The sequence below is a fragment of the Peromyscus californicus genome, unplaced genomic scaffold (genome assembly GCF_007827085.1).
Source record: "Peromyscus californicus insignis strain IS unplaced genomic scaffold, ASM782708v3 Scaffold_15__1_contigs__length_86483966, whole genome shotgun sequence".
NCBI lineage: Eukaryota > Metazoa > Chordata > Mammalia > Rodentia > Cricetidae > Peromyscus > Peromyscus californicus.
In genome coordinates, this window is record NW_026294447.1 from 52,844,708 (window position 1) to 52,865,681 (window position 20,974).

Sequence of the window (20,974 nt, forward strand, 5' to 3'; positions counted from 1 at the left end):
TCCTAAAGCACAAAAATTGTCTGGACTTTGCACACCTGTTGTAAAAGCTGAGCATCGCTGTGGTGACCAGCAAGGCAGGGAGCTCTCTCCTGGGGCCTGACTAGGACATTAGGAGATGCAGGGGATTAAGGTCATGTGGTAATCTCCTCCCAGACTGTGCTTGGGCAGGTTCCCCCACTTCTGGTTTCGCTGTGTCGGGTACACTGTCTTGGTTCATAGTAGACGCTCAGTTGGTGCCTGCTGATTCAGTGTGCCTGGATGAGTGACTGTTTGTCAACTGGAGGGTTTTCTGAAGCCAGCCCTGTGGCTGCACAAATGGGGAATGGGAGCCCAGGCTCAAGCTACACAGGGACACAGGACAGAACACTGGGACTTCCCACTGGTGGCCCTCCCTGCCAACACATCAGCCTCCCACTCCCGGTGCGTCCCACAAAAAACGACTTCAACCGGGGCAGGTGAAGTTATGGGCTGAGCTGGCACAGACAGAAAGCCGGATTCCTGGCCTGGCCCCTGCATGTGCCTGGAGAGATGCCCAAAAGCTGTGCCAGGTCTTCATGCATCCCGTGGAAGGCATGCTGGATTACACTGGGATTCTGGTATCAGGCATGTACATTCAAAGAGCTAATCTCTGTCCGGGTCAGCAGAGTGCAGGCATCATACCACTATGTGAGCAGCACCCAGGGCCAGCCATATAACAAACTTTGCATTGTGGATCATTTAGCTATTTAGGTAATGAGCATCCCCTGCTAGATCATGACCCCTCTACCACCACCATATATATATATATATATATATATACACACACACACATATATATATATACACACACACACACACACACACACATATATATATATATATATATACCATCAACACATCCAGCCAGCCACTTTTGCCTGCTCAGTTAAATGTCTTCCTTATTGCATACCTTGTCTATATTTTGCCTCTCCAACTAGTTAGTTCAAAGCCTCCATGAGGGTGAATATCTTTGTAAATTTTTGTTAGCTGGTATAATTTAAGTTCCTAGAACAGTCCATGACACAAAGTGGATAGATGGGTGGTTGGATCAGTGGGGGGGGATGATGACTAGGTAGATGGATGGACAGATGGATAAATGGATAAGTGCTTGTATGGATGGAATGGTCAAAGGATTGGATAGGTGAATAGATGGACGGATCAATAGGATGGATAGGTTTGTGGGTACATGAATGGGTGGATGAATAGATGGGTCAAAGGATGGATGTATGGATCAATGAGAAGAATAGGTAGATGGTCAGGTGGGTAGATGGATGAGTGAATGGATGGATGAATGGAAGAAGGATAAATAGATGGGTCAGTGGGATGGATAGATTGGTGTGTAGGTGGATGGATGGGTCAGAGGATGGATGATTGGGTAGATGGATGGGTAGGAAAATGAGTGGATGGATGGGTTGATGGACAAATGGAGAGTAAGAATGCTCACAGGACTTCCATTTGATCCCAGCTTTGTGGTTTTCTAGCTGTGGAACCTCGGGAAGGTTATTTGGTCTTCTTAAGCTTGAGTTTCCTTATCAGTAACATAGAATGGTTTCATCATGGAGGTTGGTGAGTTTGAGGATCGATGAGCACACCCATGTGGTGTAGGCTTTCAGAATTGACTAAGAGGTGTCGATTACATCAAAGTCAAACCCACGGATTTACTTGCTCATTCATTCATGAGGTCAGCCAGTTCACAACCAGGTGGGCTGGGAAACCTTTGAGAGGGAGGAGCTGGCTTTTTCTGGAAAGATGAGTCAAGATCTGAAAGGCAGTGGGGTGAGTAGCACCCAGGCAGGGTGGGATGGCTTGAGTAGACACAGGAGGTGCCTCTGCAGATGCTGTGAAGAAGTAGGCGGGCCACTTCCCAGGGGACAGACTTGCCATGACTAGCACGGGCCTTCCGTCCCAGAGAACAGGGGAGACTGGGTGACGGCCAGCTGTCTGCAAATGGGTGGCTGTGTGGCAGTTGCATCTACATACTGAGCACACACCTTGTAGCATGTACTAGTCTGGCACTCGGATGCAAGGACAGGTAGCCAACTGCTAGAGGGTCACCTTCGAGGCACAAGTTTGCTAGCATTGTTCCCCTCTGTGGGAAACAAGGCCCCCACCTATTGTTCCTGTCTCATTGCCCAACTCTTCCTGCCTATTGCTCTAGCTACTTGAATGCTGTTTTCGCTCCTCACCCATGCTGCTGACTGCAGGACCTTTGCACATGCTCTCTCCAATGCTTGAGTGGCTCCCTCTTCTCCTACCCTCACTTCTTCCTTTTTGAAAAAAAAAATTTAAACATACGAATTTTATAGTGAAGAACAAACGTGACTGTGAAGGTAAGAAACTATATTGAAAAATACTTAAGATAAGCAACAATCATTTTTTAAAGTCAAATGTTCAGTTTGTTTGGAAGACAAATTGGTATCTTGTCCCTTACTATGCTGGAAAAACATTGTAGTTTTAACTTCTTTTCTTTCATTTTTAAGATGGTATTGGTGTACCCAGGGCCTCACATTTGCTGTATAAGCACTGTCACACTGAGCTACACACCAGCCCTGTAATGGGAATTAGTAGCTATAGCTGTGGCATTCTCCAGATGTTATATCCCTGGGGAAGCCTTTCTGAGGTTCCCAGCTAGGATCAGACTCTCCTGCCATGCTCTCTCAAGTACCCCAGTCAGCCTTTCTTATGGCTAGTGGAGACTGCAAACTTGAACTTAAAGTTGAATGACAACATATAGATATGAGTGTGGCAATTTTCCTCGACTAGACAGTAACTCTGTGTGGCCAGGAGCCAGGTCTATGTGCCTCAGCCACCAGCCCACAGTGTGCAGCTCTGAGAGACCTTGTGGAGCACTGATTGATTGCGGCTCACTCGGAAATAGGGGACACTCAGACCCACCAGCCACGGATGAGCATAGAAGTGAGCAATTTCCTGGGAGAAAGGTTGTGTGGGTGATACTGAGAAAGAAGATGAAATCCCATGAAGACGTCATAATGAATGGGCACTAGTGGGTGAGTAGCAGCATTAGAGGGTAAGTAGGAATGTGAGGAGGAGAAGGAGGAGAAAGAGGTAGGGAAGGAGGAGGAGGAGGAGGAGGAGGAGGAGGAGGAGGAGGAGGAGGAGGAGGAGGAGGAGGGCATTTCCAGGGGAGTGTTGGGGTAGATATTTAGAAATCATCTTCCCAGGAAGCCTCTGGCCATCTCAGAGGCTGGAGAAGATGACAGAGATGGCAACCCTGGGTCTCACTGTAGAGTTCCACGGGACTCTTCTAGTCAACCTGGTCCCTAGAGGTATCTGTCATTATTTCCCCCAGGACATGCATTGGCCCTGGCTTCAGCCAGGCCACCCAGACTCTGTGGCTAACCTGGCTGTGCAACATCCCCAGCACCAAGACTTACACGCCATTATGTTGTAAAGAGCTCACACGGAGCTCAGCCTCTGGTCCACTGGCTTCTTCCAACTCCCACCTGATGCAGGCTGCAGGAAAACGTAATGGAATTCAGCTACTATCACAAAAGCTACTATCTGGAAAAGTCAAGGACTTCTCCAAAGGTCAAGCCATGGCTTAAGAAGTCTTGGTGATATTTTTAGCTCATATATATATATACATATATATATATGTAAGCTGGTTCCTAAAATGATTTTCTTGTGTGCTTCCAAGAACTCCTAACAGTGTGTTTATCTAAAATGCCTATCAAGCATCCAAAGCCAAGCAAAACAACACCTGTCTCCTAGGTCAGGCGATAGCTTTATTTCTTGTGCAATTTAGGGTGAGACCCTCCTTTCTTACACAACATTACTGATAGACCCCTAACTTCTTACCTAACCACTTCTAGGAATGTAGACTGAGCACACAGATCCTCTTTTTGATGTACTAACCGGTCGTTAGCACTCAGTTGACCTCCTTCTTTACCACTCCCATTTTGGGTTGTAAAAGAAAGCCTGACAGTCACTGTCTGAGGAAAATTCTTACCCACCTTTATGACCCCATAAGAATTAAATCCTGGTGACCTTGCTCAGCCGGAGGATCGCTATTGCCTGGGTTTATAACTGGATTCCTGAGAGACTTGGGGAGAACGGAGAGAATAAGGAGACGGAGAGGAGGAGAGAGGCAAAAAGAGAACGGAAGAACTAGATGGGTAAGAACTGGAGAGGAATGGACTAGATGGGAAGAACTAGATTGAAGGCCTAAAAGAGAGTTCTAGAGGAACAAGATGGAAGATGAGGAAGAGCCAGATGGGGAAGAACAGGATGAGGAAGAACAAGATGAGAAAGGAGATGGGAGAGGACCTAAGATGGGAAAGAACTAGATGGATGAGAACCTAGATGGGGCAGAACTAAGATGAGAGAATTAAGATAGAACTTAGAGGGGACAGCAGATAAATGTAGAGACAAATCAGGCAAGAAAGGAGCTAGACATGAGAGCAGAATAGAAGCTCGTAGAGAGAGAACTGACACAGAATAATAAAGTGTATGAACTAGGGAATTTTGTGTATGTAGATTCATTTCTTTTCATCAAAGATTAAATTATCAGCTGGTTGCAGATTCTTCCAGCACCCTGGGAGGGGACTATCGAGGGGCTGGATCCCCCTAGTTCCCGATACCCACCCTTACCCAGAGGAGCTGATGACTCTGTAACTTTGGGCTCACAGGCTTTAGTCCTTCTCAGATCTCTCCATAGGCCTAGTCTCCAAGGATCCTCACCCCACAGGGTGGAGGATGGAGGAGAGATGCATGCTGGCCTCTTAGCGGCTGGAGCAGAGATGTAGAGCAGCCAAGAGCTTCCTACTACAAACTCCAATTCTGCTGCCCAAGGCTTACTCTAATATCACCGGAAGCCACCTCACCTCTCCAAGCCTCCTTTCCTCCATGGGCTTGCTCATTTTGGCTGCCCATTGGGCTGTAGTGACCAAAACAAGAAGGGCACAGTGTTCAGAAAACTGCTAGGCAGGAAGTGGCAATTGCTGCTGCTTCATTGGTATCAAGACAAGTCTGAATGCCCCTCACCCAACACAGCAGGTGCAGGCCATTATAGTCAGAGGGAGAACAGCATCTTTCTGCTGTCCTGCCCGACATCATTGGCCTAGCCCTTGGTGCCCCCTAGTGGCCACAAGCAGATCCTGCGGGGCCAGTTTTATGAGACTGGTAGAGACCTGCCTCTCTCAAAGGTTCAACAGTAGAATCTGTCTTTGGCCATAGGCCCGAGGAGCTCTTGGGTCTGAAAGATATCAGTCAACAAAGCTGGCAGTGACTCCCATCTTCTCCCGAAGGCAGCCTTCTCCTAATGCTGCACAAGGGGCTGGGCCACTTCCACGGTGCTCTTAGAGGCCTGGCTGGGCGAGCAACCCCACCTGGACACCCTGGGAGGAGGGCCATGTAGTACGTATGCCAGAGTTCCCAGCCTGAGACTCACACTGGAGAATGAATTCTGCTAGGGATCGGTTCTTGTTTGCTTACCAAAGCCTTACCAAGGAATAGTGCAAACCTCACTCAAAAAATGTACGCAGGGGCTCCCAGAGAAGACGTGTGGCTTCCTGAGTGACACCTCCTTCTCAGATGTGAGCCCAAGACTCTCACTCAAACTCTGTTTACTTTCTGTGGCCCCCGCCTTCCACGAAGTAGCTACCTGACAGCCAGCAGATGTGTGGGGGAGGTGGAGTTTATTAGATCGCAGACACCCCCTGCCTGGTGGGGTGAAGGAGGTGAGGGGACACTGGGGGTAGGGGTTGGCATTTAGTCCAGGGATGCTGATGGGTTAGGGAAGGGATTAAGGTGGATACAGAATTCAAAGCCCTGAGAGCCAGCTGGGCTGCTGGCTCAGGTAGCCGGGGGACATTGTGACTCTGGAGGATTAGGCTAGAGTGTACCTGTGGCCTCCTCCGTGTCACATGGGTGAAATGTCTCCATCCCTAGGAAATGGGAGAGGTCTGAAGCCAACAGAGAACTCCCCTTTATTAACCACTAGGGTTGTAAATCTTTGCCAAGAAGATCATGGAAGGCAGGGACTTCTCATAAAGCATCATCAGGAAGGGGCTGTTCAGCTTGATCCTTTGTGGGGTCTCCATGGGCAGTGTCTGGGCTCCAGAGCCTGCAGCTCCTTCCATGCCCTTCTCATCCATCTTCAGCTCAGCCTTGTGCACAGCCTGCGGAACCAAGAGACAGTCAGGGGCTGTCGGGCCTCTCAGGGGCTATGGCGGGCCGAAGGTGGGAAGCCCAGAGAGGGAGACACTGTAGCCGAAGTTGCCCAGCAGTCAAGAGGATGGTGTTACCTTGGAAGTGAGGGAATGGGGAAGATACAAAGGGGCTTGCTGTTTTCCCTGATTTCAGGGGCTCACCAACAGTGAGGAGGCAGAAAGGGGCTGTGACATCTTAGAGCCACCTGGTAGGTAGTTGAGCACCTGTGCCATATGCTCAGAGGGCAGGATCCTTCCTACAGTCCCCTACCACAGTTCCCCCCCAGAATGACTTGACTCCCCTCCCTTACTACACTTAGCACCAGTCAACTCCCCGACCTCCCACATTGGCCACACCCTCCCTCAGATGGACACTCCCCTTCAGTAGAGGTTTGAATGAGAAATGTCCTCAGAGTTTCATGTGTTTGAACACTTGGTCACCAGTTGGTGGCCCTGTTTGGAGAGGTTCACCAAGTGCAGCCTTGCTGGAGGAAGCATGCCACCTGGGATGGACTTTGAGGGTTTAGAGTCTCACCCCACTTCCTGTTCTCACTCTGTATTCCCGTATGTAGATGAAATGTGACCAGCTAACTTCCTGCTCTGGCTGCCTGCTCTCATGCCTTTCCTTTTAAGGACTGTCCCTCTGGAACCACAGACCAAAATAAACTCCTCTAGAAGTTGCTTTTGGCCATGGTGATTTATCACAGCAACAGAAACATAACTACTAACCCCATTTTCTCCTGTTTGTGAAATCTTGTCCTTCTATACCCTTTTAATCCCCAAACTGGGTGGCTGAATATATAAAATATCTAGTTAAATTGTCATTTGTGATAAGCAATTATGTTCAAGTATGAATATGCCCCCATGCAATATTCTGGACATACTTATGTTACAAAACAATTATGCATTATGTCTCTGAAATTCAAATTTAACTGAGAGTCTTATATTGTGTCTGTTGAGTCTGAAGACCCCATCGACACGGTCCTCTTTTCCTGTCCTGATAAGCAGGGTGCAACCTTGCTGCAGACCCCAGCCACTGCCTGTCTGTCTCTATGATGCACTTTCCTCCTTCCTTCTTAGGAGCCCGTGAGACCTTAGAGAGAAGGTTCTGGCCAGCCTCAGACTGGTTATGGGTCTGATCAGTGTCCCAGCACTCGATCCCTAAGCAGAGCATTGAATCGAATTTCATTATAGACCATTCGAGTGACGATTCTAGTTTTGGAGATTGGAATCAGAGGCTAAGGGGTGGTTTGCCTGGGCCCACAGGGCTGGCTGCTCTGACAGCAGCTCTGGCTGAGGCTGCATGAGGACTCCTGTGTAGGAGGGGACAGTGGTCCAGCCAGGTAGCTTACCTCTCCCACTTTCAGGCTGCGATGAGATGAGATCCTCGTGAGGTCACCATGCTCCTCAAATACTTTGCTGATGCCCAGGCGGGAGAGAACCTTCTTCATGTTGTAAGTAGAAGAGACATGGAGCTTGGGCACCCACACATCTACCACTCTGGAGTAGAGAAGGACAAGGGTAAATGGAAGGACTCTATGATCCTTCAGAATGGACTCCTGAAAAAGATGGTCAATGAGACCTTTGTCCTCTCAGCATTGAGGCTCACAGGTCTTTCTGTCCTTGGAATGAGAAAGGCTCAACTCTGGGACTCAAGACACCTCATACTCACTGACTACATCCTGCTTCCTGCCCTGCCTGCTCCTGAGCACTCACCCACTAGAAACATCCCCATGCTCCTTCCCCATGTTCATGATCTCTCTGTAGCAGAATTGCCTGTGCTGCGCCCTGAGTCAGTTTAGACCCCTACAAGTCTGCTGCTAGAGACAGCAAAGCCTAAGACCTGGAGCCAGTTGAGCTGAGTTCAAGTCCACTCTGCTTCTAGAATCCTCATAACTGGGGCAAAGGATCTTGGTTTTCTGAGCCATGCACATGAGGAGGACTGACCTGTGGTCTTGGGTCCCCTTCTCTACCTTTACTTCTGACTTGCTGCAGAATCTGGCTTGCTACTGTTCATAGGCCTGATCATTTCCAAATATACCTTTCTACTTACTTATTCATTCAACAAATAGTTTTTAAGCGCCTACTACACACACGATGAACAGTACAGGAAAAGCCCTTGCCTTTGCCCTGTGTTCCAGCAGGGAAGATGGGCACTGAAATCAACACTAAGAAAAGCATAGTGTGGGTATTCGCAAATACCAGTAATGTGTAAAGAGGCAGGAAGTATAAAGGAAAAGGGGAAAACAGATCAACTTGTGGGAATCAGGACTGCTGGGGCTCAAATAAGAGGTTTGGGCCAACCCTGATGTGGAGTTGGGCAAGCTGGATTTTTCTCCCTGAATCAATAGGGAGCCATGGCAGGATTTTGAGCAGAGGAGTGCCATGGTCTTGATTAAGATGGCTCTGCTGTTCTGCTTAGGATACACTTTTGGTGTTTGATACCGAGGACAGGCATGGTTACTAGGCGATAGACAATTGACAGGCAGTTTGTGTGGGAACCTCAGGGATGGAGGCAAGAGGTTGAGTCCTAATTTGCTCCAATATGGGGCTAATGGAGCTTCCTAACACATGCAAGAGGAGTTGGGCGAAACTGATCAGTCATGACCCAATGGGTCAAGCTTGAGTTAATGGAGGGTGGAGTTGCCACAGAGACAGGTGTGCCTGAGTGGATGTGGGGAGGTCTTTCTGAGCATATGGAGACTAAGATCCCAGCAGATGTCCAGGGACTCTCTGGGTGAGTCAAAAGGAAAAGGACTCTGGCATTTGTGGGAAAGGGAATTGGGGCTGAGGATAAGGATAGTGTCGTGGTTGGTATAGTGTTGAAGGCTCTGTGCCTGTGGCAGCTACCAGAGGGTAAATCTGTATAGTAAAGAGCTTGAAGACTGAGCCCCATGGCATTGGGCTCTAAGGTAGGGGCGGGGGGAGGGGAGTCAGCAAAGGAGAGTGGCAAGCAGAGCTGTGCCACATGGGGGTGCCCTGGGAGGAGAGGGTGTGGCTGGCCAGTGGGAAAGAAACACCCAGCTGCTCACCCTGGTCTCTGAGAAGAGGAGAGTGCAAGCACCTGGCCAAGTGAGTTTGAGGAGGGGTATGAGGCAGGGCACAGAGGTGAGAGCTTCAGGGCACTCGCAGTGGAGAGAACCAAGGGACTTGAGTAGTGAGCAGAGCCCCTGAGAAGGGTTAATAGCATCAGGGGTTTCCCTCAGGCCAGAACAAGGGATAGGCCTACCAGCATGGGAGTGAGGGGTGGGGAGGGCATGCATATGCCTCATGTTTGTTGTGGAGAAGCTACTACTGTGTGCTGTCAGTTATCCTAAGCCCCCCCATCCCCCACCCCATGAGGGTGACTGAGTGGCAGGAAGTGTAATAGTGCCCTTCTGTCCATTGGTCAACGACTCCAAAGAAAGCACAGACATTAGCTGATGTCAGGAAGCAAAGAGCAAAGCTCTAGAGAGATGTTCCTGGGTAGTAAAAGGACACAGCATCTGTACAAATATGGAGACTGTAAAAATGTGGCAAGACTTCTGTGCTTGTCAACGACAAGGCAGAACACACAGGGCACATCAACCGATGGACGGTTCTTATATATGCACAGTGGTGTTTTTACTAAGCTGTGAGAATGAAAGCATCACATTTGCAGGAAGATGGACGCAACTGGAGGTCATGTTAAGTGAAAGAAGCCAGACTCAGAAAGACAAGTATCTAAACCTGCCTGAACCAACTATGTGATGCATGCCTGTCATCCCAGCACTCAGAAGGTAGAGGCAGGAGGAGCGGAAGTTTAAGGTCATCTTTGGATGCATGGGGAGTTCAAGGCTAGCCTGGGTTACGTGAGATCCTGCCATAACAGACTGAGAAAGAAAAAGGAGGAAAAAATCCAAATATTAAATGTTTTCTCTTGTATGTGGCACTTAGACTTAAATATGCACGTACATACACCTATGTGTATGTATATATTTATAACATGGAAGAAAAAGACCAAGAGAGACTTGGTCCAAAGGGAACAGAAAAGGGAATAAGAGAGAGTAGTTGGGGAAGGAAAAAGAAAATAGCAAGTTTTTTCTCAAATACAGAATCTAGATTTGCACACACATGCACACACACACACACTCATAATGTGTGTGTGAGATGATATCAGAAAGGTTACTATTTGGGGGAAGAGGGAGGGGACCAGTGCATACATATGTAAGTATACACATATATATATGTATATACACAGATGTATATACACATATATGTATATACACATATAGATTTGCATGCATGTATGAGAATATATACATATGTATGCATTAAAATATCATCATGGAACTTATTATTTTGCATGCTGACTAAAAATTAGTTTAAGATTTTTCAATGAAACCTTAAAGTTAAAACATGGAGAAGCAGTATTTTAGACCAAACTTAAATAAAAAACAGTTATCTCCAACATCATTCATTCACTTTTTATACAGAATTTATGAATAAGAATTTTAAACATGAACAAGAAAAACAAACCTCAGGCTGCTGAAGATGCAGTGAGGCAGGGAACTAAGGGCAAGCACAGACCCTGAAGCTAACTGATGGGAAGGTAGAGGACCCTTGATGCTAACGGATGGGAAGGTAGTGGACCCTTGATGCTAACTGATGGGAAGGTAGTGGACCCTTGATGCTAACAGATGGGAAGGTAGTGGACCCTTGATGCTAACTGATGGGAAGGTAGTGGACCCTTGATGCTAACTGATGGGAAGGTAGAGACCCTTTGGTGCTAACTGATGGGAAAGTAGTGAACCCTTAAAGCTGACTGATAGAAAGGTGGATATTTCAAAACCCCAGCGGCTTTGTGCCTCTCGAAAAGGAAGCTTTCTGTTTCCTCTGAGGAAAACCTGAGCTTTTGCTCTGGAACTCTGGGCAACAGGCTTCAAACTCTGTGAAGACTCTGCCTTTAGTGTGCAGGCCAGGCTGGAGGGCCTTGGTGCCTGAATTCCAGATGTGTTCTGCACTCTTGGAAATTGAGAGTGTTGGTGGGAGAGGTTAGACATGTACCTGTTGATGTGGTCCCTTCTCTTAGAAAAGTGTTATTCTTCAGCCTCTCCTAGGCCTTCCACAGTGGGAAGGGGCTGTAGAATGTTCAGCCAGTCTCCTCCTTCTCCTCCTTTACCTCCTCCTTCTCCTCCTCCATTGCCCAATAAGGGAAGACAAAGATTTCTAGGCTTTACTCCCTGTCTGTACTTCAAAATAACTTCACGACTACCTGCTAGACCAAATGGGCTTGGAAAGTAGGGATGCTGGCCTGTTGTGTGTGTCCTGATGAAATGAAGTGTTCTCTTTAGCAGATGTGGGCAAGTCCACTACCCTGAAAAGGGATGAGAGTCTCTGATAGAAGGGGGGGACATTACTGGTGTTGGCTACTTCAGGCCCAGAAGGGGTGGGACACAAGATGCATCTCTGCTGAGAGGGTCCCTTTGTCCCTTTGATACCCCAAGTGTCCATCCTTGGAGTCTCCATGTGTAAGATCCCATCATACCTCTTCCTTCCCTCAGCCTTGAAGCTGTACTTTAAATGCCACCTCCTCTGTGAAGCTCTCTCTGATTGTCACCCTCCAGCAAGACTCTATTCTCCACACTCCCATAACCTCAGTGCACCAACTTCAAAGAGCCCGTTTCTCACCAGCTCCTGGATTTATTCCCAGGCTCCTGCCCATCTTTGCAGAGCCCCAGGGAGGGCCTAGCTGTGCACGAAGGATTGAAGAAATGAAGAGCGTGGGAGAGAGGAGAGGAAGAAGCAAGGGTCTCTGTGGACCAGGCTCCGACTTTACCTTTTCGAGAGCAGGCTTTTCCATTTGGCGAAAATGTCCACCTGCAAGCCCTGCTCTATTTCCTTCATTTTGCCACTGTCGGGGAGGATGAAGGTGGCCGTAATGTTTCCTCGGTAGGGCATCTCCAGGATGGTGCAGGAGAGCTCGCTGTCATAGGCCATGTCATACATGCCCCCTCGGAACATCATGGGTACCTTCACGGTCTTGCCTTTCTCTACGAAGAACTCTTCCTCTTTGGTTTCTTTTGGATTGAATTCATACTGCCACCTGGCTTAGGATTGAAAACAGATAAAATGGCACAAGTGCCCAGAAGAAAATGAAGGGGGAGCAGACCCAACTGATCCCTGGCCACCATCCACATGGGTTCAGAGGGAAGTGATGGGGTGTTGAGGAAGGGCTCATCAAGTCCTTCTCCTCCATGCCCGAAAGACCTCTGTGGGGTGGACACAGGCCCAGGGACCCAATTAAAAGAGCCTGGGACTAGTGTGGCAGGGCTGTGAGGGGCACAGTACATTACCCTAAGGCCAGCTGCCCCCTGAGGCTGAGACAGCCACAGCTGTATCTTAACAGAGCCTGGATTGCAGTTGCGGGGGTTGTTTGGTTTTGTGAGAGTGTAAATGTTTAAGTTGATATTCTAAAGCTGTTCTTGTGGGGGGAGAGGGGGTTAGAAAACCTCAGGGACAGTGTGCTGTGGGACCTTGCTGAGGAGCTCTGTCTGCATCCTTCCTTTTTCTCTGTCTATTTATTGCTATGAATGTGTGTGTGTGTGTGTGTGTGTGTGTGTGTGTGTGTGTGTGTGTGTGTGTGTAGAGGTCCGAGGTCAATGTTGTGCATCCTCCTCTATTGTTCTCTACCTTATTCGTGAGTCAGGACTCACTGAGTCAGAAGTTCACTGATTGGCCAAAGAGCTCTGGTCTCTGACCCCCTACTCCAGGGGCTAGGGCTATAGACATGTACCAACTTGCCTGGATTTTCATATATATGCTGGGCATGTGAACTCAGATCCTCATGCTTGCAAAACAGGGCACTTCTACCTGCCCCAGGATCCTTCTGTTTTTATCCAGAGACTGTCCTGACATTGCACACAAGCTCACAGCTGTATAATCTCAAACCTGTTATCCTCAGAGCCTTGACGGTCATCTCCCTGAGTCCAAATCCAGGCTTTGCTGCTCTGAAAGGATGATCGTGAACAAGTGTTGTGATCTCCCTGGACTTGAGTCCTTAACTTGTAGGGCGGAGATATTAGCAGGCAGGACAAAGCGCTGCTTGGGGCTCAGTGGCTGTGTCTGGTGAGTGCTGAGTGAATGCTCCTCACTGTTGTCACTGCCGCCTCTAATGGTGACATGGAGCTGTCCCAAATTCCCCCTCATCCATCTCTGGTTTGGGAAGACTGGTTTTAGGCTGCCACTGTCCACTTTTCTTTCCCTCACTAGTCATCAGTCTCTCTACAGAATGTGGGGTCCGGATTTGGGACCACATTGCTGAGCTGAGTGATGGCCTTGCCTGGGCTGAGGAGTGTCAGCCTCTGGTTTTCTTTCTTTTTTTTTTCTGCTTTTCTATACCCCATATATGTGTGTGTATGTGTTATGTGAGATCAGGTGTTGGAAAACATTCTTCCACATTCTTTTTCAGTCTTTCCCTTACACTTAGGGAATCTCTGAAGACTGATAAGGGGATGAAGGTATCAACCAAAATGGCCACCACCACCACCATCATCATCACTCCATCCCCGGATGACTTCTCATTATGAAGCAGAGTGCATAGCACTAGGCTCTGGAGAGGTGGGTTCCAGTTCTGAATGACTCGTTTGGGAACTTGGAGTAAATAATCTCTCTCTCTCTGTCTCTCTCTGTCTCTCTGTCTCTGTCTCTCTGTCTCTCTCTCTGTCTCTCTCTCTCTCCAATTTTCACTTTTCTTTCTCATCTAAGAAGCAGAGACTCCAGCTTCTAAACCAAAGCATGTGAGCACAATCAGCCACAACACACACACACACACACACATACACACACACACACACACACACACACACACACACACACACACACACACACACACCAGGAGTAATCTAGACTGCAAAGCTCACTTCCCAACGTTTCTGCTCTGAATCTCAGTAACTCCTTGGTGAGTTATGTATCTTGGTGGTCACTTTACAGCTGGAGGGGGCAGAGTCCTGGCTGGTTATTGACACGGGGATTCAGACTCACAGAGCAAGCAAAGAACGGGGTCAAGTTTCTAACCCAAGTCCCTCTACATTCTCCACACCGGCATGCTCCTAGCCTTACCTCGAAAGTAAATATAGTTTGCAAGAAGCATCACAGTGCCCGGGTCTATGCTATTGACCAGGTGGTTGATTATGTTGTGGGTTTTCTGACTGACATAACTGTTGATTTCCCTCTGGGCAGTTTCCAAGTTCTGGAAGCTGGTGAGCACCATGTCCGCATCATACACTGTCTTAGCCAGTCTCAGGAATCTCTTCTGGGGCTTCAGCTTCTGGTCCATAAACAGGGCATTGCCGAGATTCATCTTTAGGTCCTGTGTCTCTCGGTTGAGCTTGTGGAGAAGGTAGTAGAAACCCAAGTGCATGTCCTTGTCTGGCATCTCCTCGAAGTTGAAGCCCTGCTTGATTTCCTTCAGTGTGGAGTTCTGGGCCCCCAGAGACAGCATGGAGAAGGCGGTAGAGATGCTCAACGGAGAGAAGAAGACGTTCTGCTGAGGGCTGTTGGCAATCAGTTTCTGGAGTAGCTTGAAGCCAAATTCCATGTTACGCCGAGCAAGTATTCGGGCATCTTTCTTGCCCCTCCACTCTTGGACCCTGATTGGAGACCCATACATATCTGGAGGGTCTCTGACCTGCAGGAAACCTTTCACAGTGAGAAGACCTGCCAGAAACAGGCCCAGGCCCAGCAGGAGGTTCATTGTCCTTGGATATTATCCTGTTGAACAGCAGATCTGAGGTTAACATGGGAAAAGAACCCCACGGCCTCTGTCTTATTCACCAGGAATACTAGGAGAAGACTGGCTGTGGGGTATGTAACACCATTGTTGAGTGCTTTGAGATTCCTGACAACATGTAATCTTTGTCATCCCCCTAGGGACTCGAAATGATTGTCCCCATGTCCTAAGTGAGAGGCCTGAGCATAGATCACCGTTGCCAATTTAATTTTTTTGCATTTATTTATTTATTGTTCTGGGCATACTCACACATGTATGAGCACTCATGTGCGCGTGCATGTGCATGTGTGCATGCATGTGTGTGTGTGTGTGTGTGTGTGTGTGTGTGTGTGTACAGACACACACATTAAAACACATATGTGCATATCAAAGGACATTTTGCAGCAGCTGGTTCCCTCTTTCCACCATGTGGTCCTGGGGCTCAAACTTAGGTCATCAAGTTTGAGACAAGTGCCTTTATTGGCTAAGCCATCTTGCTGGCCCACTACCCTTGCTTTTGAGCCCTTCTCTCTTATCTTTGTGTGTGTGAATGTATATATGATGCACATGAACATGTACACAGGTGTGTATATTTGTGTATGAGAGAGATCAAGAGAGGGGAGAGAGAGAATTCATGTGTGTGAGTGTGAGCACATTTGTCCCATGGTAGACATATAGATAGATAACAAAGGACAACTTTGGGCGTCAGTCCTTGCCTTCCACCAAGCTCTCTTGTTGCTCACGGCTGCATAGGCCAGACTAGCTGGCCCAGCAGCTTCTGGGGATTCTCCCATCTCTGCCTGGCATTTTGCCATAGGAGCACTGAGATTAAAGATATTTCTTACTGTTCCTGGCTTTATGTGGGTTCTGAGGATTTAAACTCCGGTCCTCATGCTTGTGTGGCAAGTGACTTACCCACTGAGCCATCTTCCCAGGGCCTCCTTTATCTTAAGGTAGCAATGTCTCAATGTCTTTGAGGACATTCTACCCTCCACAATAACAATACGCTGAGGCGTGGGTGTGTGACTGAGAACATGCCAGCACAACACTTCATCCTTTGGCTACAACTGTTTCATGAGTGAGAGTGGGACTCCACTCAAGTAAGTCAGTGATTTTCCTGGGGGACACGGAGTCCCCTTAAGAGTGATTGGTTTAGCTGGGCGGTGGTGGCGCACGCCTTTAATCCCAGCACTCGGGAGGCAGAGCCAGGTGGATCTCTGTGAGTTCGAGGCCAGCCGGTCTCCAAAGCGAGTACCAGGAAAGGCGCAAAGCTACACAGAGAAACCCTGTCTCGAAAAACCAAAAAAAAAAAAAAAAAAAAAGAGTGATTGGTTTAATGACATAGCCCCAAACCCGAATCTGGCCATGTCTCCCACAGGTAGATGGATAGAAGAGAGATAATAATGGAAAAAGGAATGAGTTGCAACTAACGACATCTTGAATCCCTGAATCAACCTTTACCTGGTACCTATCTGCCTCCGTTTTTTCAAACCAAGACAATAGATCTCCATTTGGGGGTTGACTGGTTTGAGCTAGCTTTGGCTTTCTTGACTAATTCTCAGAAATCAAGCTCCCTGTAGAGGACCCCATGGCCTGCAGGAAATGAGTGGCCTCCAGAGAGGAACCTGGGTCTTCAGCGAACTCTCCCTCCTATCATTTCTAGGAGAGGAGAAGGGCCAGTGTCGATGGAGAGAACAGCTAAGCCAGCCTGGCTCGAGGCCTGCCTCTCCTTTCACTGACCCCTCAGCCCCTGCATCCCCAGTGACACTGTGAACTTTCAGGGACAATAACTTCCCTTCCTGTTTTCCTTTCATCTCTAGCCTTGTGTCCCCATAGAGCTGCCCAAACCACGGCATTCCAGAGCATCTGTTTTCTCTAGTCAAGCCCTCAGTGATTTGGAGGGCTAGTAAAATACAAAGCAAAAGCAGGCCCCTGTGTCTATCTCTGACGTGCCACAGTGTTTCCCTTTAATTCCCACTTTTCAGAGTCTAGGGCCCATGGGGAATGGTAAATCCATCAACAATAAAGGCTATCTATCCCTGGTGGTGTGAGATGGGTCCCTAGATTGGAGCTGGAGGCAGGACTCCGCTGAGAGCTGTCTTAGAGACAGAACCTGTGGAGAAGTAAGGGAACCATGACGAGAGGAGGGGACAGAACAAGGATGCCATCCAGGTACCAGCCAGCCTTGGTCTGGTCCCAAAGCAGAAGCTTAAGAGGTTCTGACCCTTTGGGCAGAGTTAGACAACGGGTGGCTATGGTCTGTTCCCAGGATTCAGGATGTGACTTACAACTTCCTGAGACAACTGGCCCCTTTCAGCCAGCAGAAAAGGAGTCGTGACCTTCATAGTGGCACTGGCCACCAACAAGGTCTGCTGCAACTAAGTCCTAGGATCTGGCACCAGGTATGGTCTTCCAGGTGACAGATGCTGGCACAGCATATGTACCCAGAGTTCTCCAGTCCCAGGTTTTCCTGTAGAGAAGGCCCTATGGATGTAGCCTTCAGCATGGTAGAGAGGTATCTGAAGAGTTTGTGGCAGAGTATTGGAGAATTCGAGTAAGCACTGCCTGTTAGGTCTTGAATCTGGAATGTTCCCTTGGGTTCATCATGATTTGAGCACTTTGTCCTCAGTTGGTGGCCCTGTTTGAAGAGGTTGTGTGTTTGGGGAGGTTTTTGGTTTTTTTTTCGAGACAAGGTTTCTCTGTGTACCTTTGGTGCCTCTCCTGGATCTCTCTCTATAGACCAGGCTGGTCTTGAATTCACAGAGATCCACCTGGATCTGCCTCCCAAGTGCTGGGATTAAAGGTGTGCACCTCTGCCGCCCGGCAATTGGGGAGGCTTTGTAACTTGGACTTGATGTTACCACTAGTGGGTAGACCTTCAAACCCATCTCTGCTCCTGATACTACTCTCTGCTTGTTCTCTCTCTCTCTCTCTCTCTCTCTCTCTCTCTCTCTCTCTCTCTCTCTCTCCTCCTTCTCTTTTCTTTCTTTCTTTTTTTTTTTTTTTTGAGACAGGGTTTCTCTGTATAGTCCTGCTGTCCTGGAACTCAGTCTGTAGACCAGGCTGAACTCAGAGATCCACCAGCTTCTGCCTCCTGAGTGCTAAGATTAAAGACACGCACCACCACACCCAGCTGACCACCACACCCAGCTGCTCCCTGCTTTCTTATCCCACAAGATCTGAGGAGGCTTCACCTCAGGCTCCCGTGACCATGAACACCCCAGTGCCTTTCTCTCCGTGATGGACTAAAGCTGTGAATGAAAATCAACCATTCCTTCTGGCCAGTATTTTGACACTCTACAAGAAACATAACTGATGGGTTGTCCTAGTACCCATTCTTATTTTAGCTGCCTACCCATCTCCCAAGGACTGTGTGCACCCCAGGGACCAGGTTTCTGTCTGAATTCTAAGGGAGAATCCAGTGGAAGTAATCTCAACTCCCCTGCTGTGGTTGACTCAGGAGATCATCCTGCATCACTCAGGGCAAGTACTGAGACGGTGACTGTACCCACCTGTGACTCCAGTGGTCCACTGAGAAAGAATCCCAGAGTCGTTTCTTGGTATGTGTTTTCTTTAAACACCTTAATCTCTCCCAAGAATCCCATTTGGTAATGATAAAAATTAATTTGCTATTAGTGAGGGGCTGGGTAGAAATAGATTAGGGAAGAGAAATGATAAGAGTCCTCAAAGATGCTTCAGAGAAATTAAAGATAATAGGACTCATCCCAGTGGTGGTGACACACGCCTTTAATCTCAGCACTCCAGAGACCAAGATCGATCTCTGAGTTCCAGGCTAATCTAGTCTACAGAGCAAGTTCCAGGATAGCCAGGGATACACAGAGAAAAACAAAACAAAACAAAACAAAAAACAAAAAAACAAACAAAAAAAAAACAGAAAAAGAAAATAGGACTGGAACTCAGGATCCCATGGGCTGGGCTGTTGACGCAGGTGCCCAGGATTAAAATAGAGGCTTGTGTTACTCAAAGCAGACTTCCACCCTGTGTCATTACCCAATGCTGAGAAGTGGAAAAGTTAAGACATGTCACTCACACCGCCGACAGAAAGTTCTCAAGAAAGGATCTGCCAACCAGCTTGGGAGTCAGGGCCATGGGCGAGCTGGCAGGAGCTGGGTGCGAGTCAGAGCAAGCAGGACAGAGACCTGAGCCAGCCCAGGAAGGCAACTGCTGGCTAGATGCTCTGTCCCAGAAGCACTCCCTGCGATTCCCACTCTCAGCCAGGCTCTCTATGGAGCTCCACTGCTGGGCCCTGAAAGGCTCTCTTCGGTGCCAAGTTTCAGCAGTGAGGACTGGTGAGAGAATCATACACCTGGATGCTGGGCCTCCTTCTTCTACCGATGTGTTCTGTCAGTCCTTGGGACATCAGCATCCTCGTGTGTTAAACAGTGCTGGTTGGGGGAGCCATAATTTGATCTCTTCCCCACAAGACGCTATTGCCCAGCAGCTGCCCCACCCATCAGGACACAGTCACATGCTGACCACACCTCCCACCTCTACAAGCCTATGTGTGACACTGCACTATGACCCCCTCAGGCCTCCTGCCCTTCCCTTCTTGGCCAGCCCTGCCTTTGACCTTTTTCTCCAAAGCAACCCACACTTGTCCCAAGCTTTCCATCCATCTCCACAGGCCCTAAACTGACCCAAATTTGTCAGATGGGTGAGATGCCTAAGCAGGCTATTTTTTTTTTTTATTCTGGCAATTAAAATAGTAGGGCAACTGGTTATTTCCCAATAAATTGATGGGCCAGCTCTCTTGAGTTGAGTAACAATTTGTTGGGTTGTGGGTTGGAATGTGTGTGTGGTTCTTTCTGTGTCTGTTTATATCAGTGTGTGTTTGTTATCAAAATAAACCAGAAATATATAAATAAAAGCAAGAAAGAGAAGATAGGCACTGAAGCCTGTGGGACACACAAGAGACAGGAAAAGCCAACAATGGTATTTCAATTCCCTAGTTATTCACATCCCACATTATCTGGGAAAACAGTTTTCTCTTCCTATGAATAAACTTACCTCCCACTAATCCCAGCCACGGAGGAGCCACTGGGTCAAGTTACTTCACTGGCTTCAAACCTGTATGTGTGCAGTCCCTGCTGGAGGGTTCTCAGGCTCAGCCAAGGCCACTGCCTCCGCCTCCTCCCACACTGGCAAAGCCACAAGGAAGTGCAATGGCAGACATATTCACTTTTTCCTGGTGATGCACATCTTTAATCCTAACACTTGGAAAGCTGAGAGGCAAGGAACTGCAAGTTCAAGGCCAGCCTGAGCTCCATTGGGAGACCTTGTCTATGTAAGTGTGTGTGTTTGCTCATGTGTGTGTGTATAAATGAATGTATACACTCCCCCCACCTTGTTTTTAGTGTCCTGGTGGGCTCAGTTCCTGTGTATAAAATGATACGGTGTTGCCTGCGACCTCCACACATCCTCCTGCATATTTCAAATCATCTCTACATTCCCCACAACTCCTACCCAGTGCATATTCTCTGGCGAGCATCACCACACTGGCTGGTTTAAGCAATACAAGGGGAAAAGAGGTCTGCATATTCACTGCTGGTGGCAATGTTGTCTGCAAACATTTTTTGGTCCACGGTTGGACAGATCAGTGGGTGTGGAACCTGTGGGCACAGGCACCAACTGTGTGTGGTACTGGTGAATTTGCAAACAGCTTTCCTGGTTAATAGCAGATGGTTGGAGAAGCTGGTCATAACCAGAACATGTGCACCTCAGGCTACCTACTCAGGGCAGGGATTTGGAACCACTCACTTTGGAAGAGGGGCCCTACACCTACCTACCTCTCTCCTAACACTGTGCCATGTCGTCATGTCTTTCCTTGATGAGGCTAGCTGGCCTGCTAGGCCTTCAGAGACACAAACTCATGTGGCTGCTTCTGACAAGCCTCCACCCATAGTATCTCGAGCTTTAAGCACACTGCAGAGCTCCCCACTCTGTGGAGGCATCCCATGTTGGCTGCCTACCCCAAGCACCCTTCTTTCCATGTCTAGAGGACCCTGCACCCTCTGAGGCCCCAGCTGTCCTTGGATCC

At 48.3% G+C, this 20,974-nt stretch overlaps 1 protein-coding gene across 1 annotated transcript; it reads right to left on the reverse strand.

Moving 5' to 3' along the window:
* Positions 1 to 5,969: 5,969 nt before the first annotated feature.
* LOC128110518 (serpin A12-like) lies at positions 5,970 to 14,901 on the reverse strand. Its single transcript, XM_052738210.1, has 4 exons — positions 14,268 to 14,901; positions 11,986 to 12,256; positions 7,541 to 7,688; positions 5,970 to 6,158 (listed from the first exon to the last, which is right to left on the reverse strand). Exons 1-4 carry the CDS (start codon positions 14,899 to 14,901, stop codon positions 5,970 to 5,972), a joined length of 1,242 nt encoding a protein of 413 aa, XP_052594170.1.
* Between the last annotated feature and the right edge of the window lie 6,073 nt (positions 14,902 to 20,974).

What these genes read in the sequence shown, in the direction of transcription:
- LOC128110518 (XM_052738210.1), bottom strand. Translation starts at nt 14,901, where the DNA reads ATGAACCTCCTGCTGGGCCTGGGCCTGTTTCTGGCAGGTCTTCTCACT. An exon ending in AAAAGCCTGCTCTCGAAAAG is followed by an intron (nt 7,689 to 11,985) that starts GTAAAGTCGGAG and finishes TCTCTACTCCAG; the next exon opens with AGTGGTAGATGTGTGGGTGC. An exon ending in GCAGCCTGAAAGTGGGAGAG is followed by an intron (nt 6,159 to 7,540) that starts GTAAGCTACCTG and finishes TTGGTTCCGCAG; the next exon opens with GCTGTGCACAAGGCTGAGCT.